This window comes from Mastigoproctus giganteus, chromosome 14 (genome assembly GCF_048544385.1).
Source record: "Mastigoproctus giganteus isolate SK-2022 chromosome 14, ASM4854438v1, whole genome shotgun sequence".
Lineage (NCBI taxonomy): Eukaryota > Metazoa > Arthropoda > Arachnida > Uropygi > Thelyphonidae > Mastigoproctus > Mastigoproctus giganteus.
The window spans coordinates 44,195,309-44,205,016 of NC_143588.1; the positions used below are offsets into that span (position 1 = coordinate 44,195,309).

The 9,708-nt window shown below is 35.4% G+C and overlaps 1 protein-coding gene across 1 annotated transcript; it reads right to left on the reverse strand.

The window, feature by feature from the left end:
- LOC150075096 (homeobox protein Hox-B6-like) lies at positions 1-1,513 on the reverse strand. Its single transcript, XM_090388365.1, has 2 exons — positions 1,036-1,513; positions 1-296 (listed from the first exon to the last, which is right to left on the reverse strand). The coding sequence occupies exons 1-2, from the start codon at positions 1,511-1,513 to the stop codon at positions 1-3; spliced, it is 774 nt and encodes a 257-aa protein (XP_090244491.1).
- Positions 1,514-9,708: the final 8,195 nt, after the last annotated feature.

Consider the following 9,708-nt stretch of genomic DNA (forward strand, 5'->3'; position numbering starts at 1 on the left):
TCAGCTGTTTAACCCGTCCTGCTTGTGGTTAGTGATGTAATCTTTGGTGTCAAGGCTTGGTCTAACATCATCAGGCAACATGGGAAGAGATGGTTGTAATTTATTTTCTTTTTTAGCTTTCATTCTTCGGTTCTGAAACCAGATTTTGATTTGCCTCTCTGTAAGACCTAATGCGTGAGCTATCTCTATCCTTCGACGCCTGGTTAAGTAGCGATTAAAATGGAATTCCTTCTCTAATTCTAGTGTCTGATAGCGAGTATAGGTCTGCCGGGTTCGTTTTGGTCCTTGCCCTGAGTCTGAAATAAAAAAGAAAAAAAAAAAAGTCATTACTGTACAGTAAAACACGATCACATACATCCAAGTAATTATTTAATTTTTATTTATTTTTGCTGGTTTGGAAATACAAAAATAGTTATGATTAATGTTATTGAATTGATATATATATATCCGAATAAATAAAATAAATTCACTAATGGAATATATAACTGATTAAATAAAATGTTTTCAGCACTCCAGTGCATCCCGAATAAATAACTTTTTCACCGACAGATGCTGATGACATAAGTAACTTTTTCACCGACAAATTCTGATCACATAAATAACTTTTAATGGTGAAATAAAACCGACAAATAACTTTTGATTATTGATCACACAAATAACTTTTATTCACGAAATAAAAACCGAATAAATGAACTTCACCGACGAAATTAAATAACAGAATTATTTATGATTTACAATGAAACAATAAATAAGTTTGTTTTTTGTTTGTTTTTTTTAATTGGAGGAATACATAAATTTTTTTTTCGTGAAATAAATTATGAGATAAATAAATTTTTCGCTTTTGGAATAAATAGCCAAAATTGATAAACGTGTGCTTAAAATGGGTTTTAAACTGTTACTTAAATAAGAAACCAAAATCAAAATAATAAACACAGAACATGTTGCTCGCGAGATGATTCGTGGTCTCGCGGGAGTAAATTGCGCGTGGCGCAGAAGTGGAGTTAATTCAAATATGGATAAATCACATGGACTAACCTGTATACGACTTCATCCAAGGGTAGATGCTGGGCTTAGATACTGATTGCGCAGGTGGACTTGGCTCTAAGTTTCTGCTGTCGTAGCTCGATGTTAAAGAAGCTCCTGTTTCGAACTGATTATTACAAGTCGGTGTAAAAGAGGCCACTTTACAGCTGGGAGGATATTCCCCTGCTCCATTCACAACTGCTGTGGAAGAGTTGACTTCGGGGCGAACTGGCATAGTGGGAGCATAGAAGTTCGGATGGCTTATATCGTATGAAACGGCTGGTTGATCATACGGTGGTGTTTTGGCCGGAATATTTGCAACATCTAGGCGACTGTAGGACGAATATCTAGCCGCGAATGGGGATGGTGTGTACTGAGGATAGTGGTTATCGCCATAGTTCATGGCATATTTACTGTGTTGAACATAAAACTGTTCTTGATTACTAGATGACCAATTATTTCCCGAAATATCGCTGAAATGCGAGCTCATAATGGAGTTTATGGCGCGACCGACAAATGATTTGTGATCCCCCTTGCACCCGCGACCCTTACGTTCTCGCCATAATGATATTCAGCGAAAACATTGCCACGTGACTGACGCCGGCCAATCAGCTGTCAGCTGAAGCCACTGTCACTCAGCGAACTCTCCGCTCGTTTGCTAGTGACAGCCCCTATGCAAACGAGAGCAGCCAAGCGTGTGAGATATGGATCAGCGCTTGTGGTATCTGCTGGTAGCCAGATTTTGGCACCTGTTTTGAAAAGAATTCGTTGTTCGTTTTACGAAAAACGCCTAATATTTCCGCTCTGCTCATTCATCGCCTGCGCCTTGAATGAAAGCTCCAAAAATGACTGGAGTAAAGGAAGAAAATAAAATTAATTTGAATGACAGCTACCGTGGCTTTCAGAACCTCTTTTGTTAGACCCGCTTTTAGAAAATATTTATTGCCAACCATTACTGAAAATGAACTTCAAACTAGAACTTCACGTTCTCATTGTTTAAGTTAAAAAGTATTTTGGCAATTGAAAATTGATCTTTCTAACTGTTGATCATAAACTAACAAGGCAACAAATTGGCTATTTCAAACGTTTTTAAAAATAATTTTTAATATATAAACTTAACCGTATCACGTTCATAAACATTTATTGTTATTATCGCGATAAAAACGTCTTAAATAACATGCCTGCATTTAAAATCATATTTAACCAAATAATATACTTCTCATAATCCCATTCATGCTAAAGAACTACATGATAGATGCCGAGTTCTGATTGCCACCAATGGCAGTCTTGAAAAGGACAGATTTTAATATAAATTCTCGAGAGGTGTGTTCTGATTGGTTGTTTTTTTTATCTTTTTCCGTGTTAAAAATATGAGCGTATAATTAACAACCGAAACAGCTCTACAAACAAAAACAACTATATCTTCGAGTTAAAACGCAATTTTTCCTATTCCTCTAGTTAAATGAAAAGAAACTGGTATGGATTTTATGGCTTATTGCGAAATATATTCACAGGTGTTCAACACTTTACAAGAACGGCACGTGTATCGTTGTGACGCTGCTTGAACCACACCTTCTATCCATCCCAAGCATGAAACTCCAATTCCATTGGCTGACGGGCTTGATTGGCTACCTGAACGTAGACGTTCTGGCGCTTGTGATGATACCGATGTTACGCCTCAAGTAACTTTTAGCACCGCTATTAAGTTGACGAATGCATGTCCGTCGGACGCTGGCCAAAAAGGTGTAACTACGCCACAAATTTTAGCTACGACACACCACCGTTGCTTTGCGGTTAGAACCCCAATAGCCGTTGCCACAAGTTAGTACAGGAATTTCCACAACACACTGCGTAATCCAACACCTTAGGAGTGGGCTGAATGAGAGAATAGTTCATGTCAGGGGACATTCGTCTTGTTTGCTCGTGCCACATGTCGTAATACATTGCCCTGTAGCGCCTGTAAAAAGCTAGTGTGGTAGTCGCTGGGTGAAGTGAGTTTTGTTGTCTCTTACCCCACTTGCTTCACTGCCTCCCCTCTTTTTAGGGTCGTGGGGGTCGCATTATTACGTAGTTCAAGAATTTGTATTTTATAGGTGAGGGTTCTTGCTTTGTTTTCGATATGGCTGATATCTTGGAGACGTATTGATTTTATAGATGGAGGGGGGAGCGGACTAATCACTAATACATTACTGAATCACCCATTGCTTGGAACAGTTCCCAGTATCGACTTGTGTGTTGCCTTCGATACTGGGAATTGGTGTAGGACAGTAGATCACGTGTTAGTTTTTCCCGCTTTCTCTCCTGCGGGAGATAATGACAGAGTGAGATCTCGCAGGTCCGCTGAATGATCCGCTTGTTCACCATACCATCCTGTTTCCCCCGGGATTTAAGAACAATGCTGCAAATAGTAATAAAATGGGTGCTGGAGTGTTGGCGCGGACAAAAATCCGTCAAATCACACTGAAGTGGAGGAAGAATTTGAACGAGGGGGACAAAGTCACATGGCAGAGTAAGTTATAAGTATGCTTTTGATGCTCATTAGTGTTTTTTTTCTGCTCCCTGATCCATTCGGAACATGCAGGCAAACGCGCGCGAGCGCTCGCACACTCATACACACACACTAACACGTTGGCGGATAGGAAACTAATATTATATCGATTATATCGCTGGCATAGTACCCGCATTCAGTATACACTGTTCTGTGGAACGATTTGCAATCTTCGATGATTGTAATTTGATTTGCACTGTTATTTATGTTCTACTCCTAGCAAGCGGGCCACCCTACATTAAGAGATAAAATCCGTGCAACATTTAGATTATAACTTCAGTTATGAAGTTATGAAGCCAATATAACTTCATAACTTCAGTTATGAAGTTATATTGGCATATAAATGCCAATATAACTTCATTTCTGGAGAACAAGATTTTTGCAATTGTTGATTGTACTGAACTCGAGTGCACAAAAAAGAATGCGAGCTCACAATCCCATAATTCTCACAATCATTGGTGTGCCACCTCTAGAAAAAATTAATTTAATATATCTCATGAATTATTGTAAAATTTTTCCTTTCAGATAAAATCAACCGAATACCAGATACTTTAAAATTTTAATATACTTGAATTGAAATTGAAAAAAAATAATTTTAAAGTTTAAACTTAGTTTTTTTTTTAATTTAAAAACGTTTTTAAAATGCTTTCAAATATAAGTCAACAGAGGTTTTACTTTAATATTATATTTACATAGAGATTTTCTCAAAAATCTCTTCCACCAGTCTAGAATGCAGCTGGAGGAAAAATCGAATTCAGTGTACAAGAGACTGATAGATCATTTAAAAAAAAAAGATCAGGCACAAATTCAACACAAACAACTGTTCCTAAAAGGTTTAAATATATTCAGGTAAAGTGATTTTCTTTACACGTTGCTTGAAAGGGCTATGATTAAAATATTCCAGTGGGCGCTAGTGTCGTTTTGGGGCGTCTTAGAATCGTAAAAAGTGTCCAAGAACCGGCTAAAGTCTCCTTCTGTTGGCTGTCTACTGAGTACAAATGTCTGCCGATTCGTTTTAGGCATGCAAAGAATGAAACACTTCATCAGTTAATGTTTATAAAAGAGACAACGCAAATTGCTTTGTTTCAAGTTAAACATAATTGTTTGTTTGTTTATGGTATTGCCAGTGCATCAACAACTGTCGCTATGGTACAATTCATGGGTATGAACATAACGGATTCAACTCTGCTTATCTGCCTTATTATTCTCTTGCGGATGGCTTGTGATGGTTCAAGCCAGTGATGGCTTGAACCACGATGCACTCAAAGAGATTTTGATACTGCACTTTCGATTCAGATAAACAAAATTCCATCGGTTTTTCCACATTTCAGGAAAAAAATTTTAAACTTTCGATATTTTCCTCCTGAAGTATGGAACAACCGATGGATTTAGTTTATCTGAATCGAAATTTGAAGTCGGATACTGCCTAACACTCACTTAGAACAAATTTAAAGAGAAATTCAAATCATTTTCTTGAAATTTTTAATGCATTTTTAACATTTTTACATTAAACGGCGTAAAAATATAGTCACTTGACTTTTTTGTTTGTATTTTGTTTGGTAGTCATCAGGAGGAGTAGCTTTGATCAGTCCAGCAATAATCTGCCAATATCTTGAGCTTCTACCTGCCACCCTGATTGGTTGGCTCCCTCCACACCATGGAAACAGCGAATGGAAGCGTTAGTTTGCGTTTCTCTCTTTTTTTAAACAGCCTCTGAGACGCGAATCTGCGCAGATACGAGAGTCCACTTCTTGCCCCAATATCACCTAATTTGCAGCCAAAATGAAGTTCATACACTTTCCAGGATCATCATACAATATCTATAAGATTTAATTGTATAATCACTACATATGTGTTCAAAACTAAACGGTGAATTAACTTATTAATATTACATTACATTTTAAAAGCACATTCAGCTGCGATCAACACCAAAACTATAATAAAGCACGAGTTTACTAATAAGTAATATAACTCTGACTTATTCAACCGTTTGGGAGACTTTCTTTATCAGTCTAATAAGCAGGGCGCACATGGGGAAAAAATAGTTTGGAAACTGCAGCAAGCTCCAGAAAACTCCTAACTCCAGAACTTCATCAGCAATCTAATATGAACAGATAGATGAAAACATTGTCGGCCATATTTGATTGTAATCTTTTTTGACACAGTAATTCAGAAAATAGAAAACTCTTTATCCAGGTAAACTGCAAATATCTGAAGTGGAAAGGCGCTGTTCAATATACATCTGCAGGAATCTTCTTTTATGGATGTGCATGGTGACGTATACTTTCCAGCAGGTAAGATTTAAAACCTTAGGAGCCATAATCACTCTGCGTATAGATTGGTGAAGGTTTTAATTCACATCTGAATCGACTGCTCTTCTGTCATAATTAATAAAAACGAAAAATTTATTACTAACTTCTTTCTTAAATTTTGGGACTGAAATTAATACGGCTTCACATGAGTCCTGAAAGGATTAAAGAAATCAGAAATACCCTAAGGAATCCCTGTACTTATCAAAGAAATTAACCGTTATCAACCTACATGTCCAAACACGTATAAATTATAAATATAGATGAAGAAAGATACAATATAAACCTTTTATAGCGCAATTTGAAGTTTCAGTGTAAGTTTCAATTGCCATCCGAAGATTTTTCCTTCTGTTACTCTTTGCAAAAGGATGCCAAGAAAATACAATCAGGTAACTGTTATATCCCCATGTCAGCAGAAGGTTATATATTTGCGAGTACATCAGGGAAGAGAATTAATGGCGGTATTTGCTACCTCTAGAAGGTATAGGTTAATAACAGTCTCGGGAGGTCACTGCCGCCTTGGAATATTGCTATCAAGGGACAATATAAGTAATCACCTACTGAGAGATTCATCGAAGAGCCTCTCGATAAAGAGATAAAACACGGAAAGATAGAAATTATCCAAAGTTTTTTTTTTTTATCTTTGAAATACATTTCTTGTTAATCCTTCGGAAACATCTTTCTAATTGTTTGTAGTAAATCGTAATTTTAAGAAAAGACAAAATAGAAAATTCTCAGAATGTTAAGTTTTAACATTAACTTACATATTAATAGCCGATTTTAAACATTAACCTCAGATAATGATGTTAATTATTAACTGCTGATGCTACTTAACAGTTAATGCGAAGCAAAAATAAGCATAACTTCAGATAGAACATTTATAAACCTAAAATCGTTAGGTTTATAAATGTTCTAAAGATCGAGCATTGTTAGGTTTATAAATGTTCTAAAGAATGAACATTGTTAGGTTTAAAAATGTTCTAAAGAAATGTTTTAACTGCTGATGCTGCTTAACAGTTAATGCGAAGCAAAAATAAGCATAACTTCAGATAGAACATTTATAAACCTAACAATTTTAGGTTTAAAAATGTTCTAAAGAATGAGCGTTAATTAATAAAGTCATATATATAAATAATACGTGTTAAACAACACCGGGAAATTTTAGCTGTTATATTTCACTCTTATGCTGTCAGCAGAGAAATTTATTTATTTCATTTTAACAGAGAAGGTTACACACTACGCACGTGCGGAAATTTTAAGTCAATCGCTATACACAATGATTATTTTTCTCTAAGGCGCGTGACTGTAGGCCTCGGTCTAATTCTCTCGCTGAATATGCTTCAGTTTTGCTAAGAAAAGTTTCGAAGTCATATGTCATAAACGATCGATGGGATGACCTTTACTTTTCACTTGGAAGAAACATTTCAGAGTAAGAAATAAAAACTGAAAAATTGACAGTGGGCCAACCAAATGTAAGAGCGCATGAAGGCAGCAAACTATGCAAGCCATTTCATCAACCTTCAGCTAATGCAGTTTCGGTTAAGCTCTTAAGTCTACACTTTGTAACTGTACAATATATTTCTGTTTTTCTTTAAAGTCGGTAAGTTAAGGAAAAGGGGCTTAAGTTATTTTTCGGGTGTTTGCTTTTTTTAAACAGTGAAAGTTGTTTAAAATTTGAGATTTTTACGTTATCGTTTTAGCTGAACAGTTATTAATTTTTTGCATAAACTGGATCGTTAGGTTTAAAAATGTTCTAAAGAAATGTTCTAACTGCTGATGCTGCTTAACAGTTAATGCGAAGCAAAAATAGGCATAACTTCAGATAGAACATTTATAAACCTAACAATTTCAGGTTTATAAATGTTCTAAAGATTGAGCATTGTTATTGGCCCATTAGTAACTAAGGCTATAATGCACATTTATTTTAAAATAATTAATAAACAAACCGTTTTATAAATGGCTTATTCTGTATTATAAGCCATCTATAAAACAAAGCTTGAAAAGAATAAAAATAAAAGAAAAATCGCTATCGCATAATGCAGATGACAGTGAAAAATGCTAAAATAAATGAAGACTTCTTTCTGGGTCAGTTATAGATGCAATAAAAGGGGGAAATCCTTTTTGAAAACCAGGATTTTCCTCATACCAGCTCATTCTGTCAGTTGTCAACACAGTTTTATGTAAACTTTGCTCCGTGTATTTAAATTTGCCAAGGGATGTGACGACCCTTATTATACAGATAACAGATGGGACAAATACCGCAGTAATGTAAATGTAAAAGAATGTACTTCGCATCTTTGAATTAAAAAACAGTGTACAGTTTTCTTGACTCCAAAGGGGGACAACTATACTGTAAGAGTATTAGTTATTTTGAGCGGGGAAAAACTTCCTATACCTGATGACATGTACACACACATATGAGGACTTCGGCAATAATTCACTAGTGCCATTGTGGTTGCTCTGACAAAACTGCACATGTACTAGACTTGTTGGGGAGGAGGAGGAAGAGGGGGAGATAAAAATCCTTGGTGTGGAACGCTGACCCAATATTAACGGAAACGGCAGTGTTATTGTGTGATGTGTTTAAAGGCAGGTAAGTTTTATAAAGACTGTAGTAGTTCTTGAAGGTTAACTGTGTGCTTGGAAAAGAATTGAACTGAGTATATTGCTTAAGATTTTATTCGATGAACACTTTTTTTTTTTTTAAACAGCGATTCTTTTTTCCGATCTGTCGCGTTGTTTTAATTTTGACTCTATTACAAGTGCTTGTATAAACGAAAAACAAGGACAGTGTTCATGAGGGGCACCTCACAGCCAACATTTCTCAAGTCTAACCTAATTAACCTAATTATACACCAGAAACATAATTCCTGCTAGAAATTACACAGCAAATGCCAAAAGAAACACATAGGCGTAATAAGGAGGAGGCTGAGAATTAGGATAATAATTCTAATAACAGGTAGAAAGGTCAATACTAACAACATCACGTTTGTGTTTATGTTGTGTAAAATATAATTTAACCAGCTTAATTTTAAAAAAAAGAAATAATAAATAAATTATCTGTTTATAGTCCTGGGCAACTACGTAAGGTCAGAGGAGTTCGCAAGATGGAACAGAACACAAGAACATCACAGTATTTAGCCGGTTAACTTCTAGTGTAGCTAATATGTTTTGTAATTAGCTTTGTTTTCGTGCAATTTTGAACACGATGTGCATTTTTCACCCAAATTTCCTTCCAATTATTCTTTATTTTTAGTGAATCAATGTCATGAGGGAAAGAGGTTTCTTAACTAGATGCAGTAACTTCAGACAGTTTAATCACTGTATAGATTTTGTGTTTACCATATGGTGTTGCTTCTTCCAACCGTTTAAATTTGGATGGAAGAAGCAAACTTAAATACTCTCAATCGACGTTGTCTTTAGGCGGTTTTAGGTGGAAGTCAAATTTCTAATTTTATATTCCACGCAACATGAAAATCGTCTCGTGAACATCCAAACTTGTATAAACATAATATAAAAGAAATAACTGGCGTAATCTGTGAAATTTGCACACAATACCAGATGTAGTAATGCAACAAAATCCTCTCAAAACAACCAGCAAATTAAATATCAATGTTATACTTAAACATTCCCATCTCTCTGTCCAAAGAATGTGACTGAAATACGTATATTTGAGAAAAATAACTTCCGATTAAAAATATATATACCTTTAAAATAAAACCTTTAAAATAAAACCTTTAAAATTAGAATTTATTTCACAATGTTTATTTAATCTCAAAGCAGTGTAGTGTTAAATTGAATATATTTGTAATCGTACGTATTTTAATC

Bases quoted from the DNA above. Each gene is read 5' to 3' on its own strand.
- LOC150075096 (XM_090388365.1), bottom strand. From the start codon at position 1,513: ATGAGCTCGCATTTCAGCGATATTTCGGGAAATAATTGGTCATCTAGT. The intron at 297-1,035 runs GTTAGTCCATGT...TTTTTATTTCAG, and splicing joins TTGGATGAAGTCGTATACAG to ACTCAGGGCAAGGACCAAAA.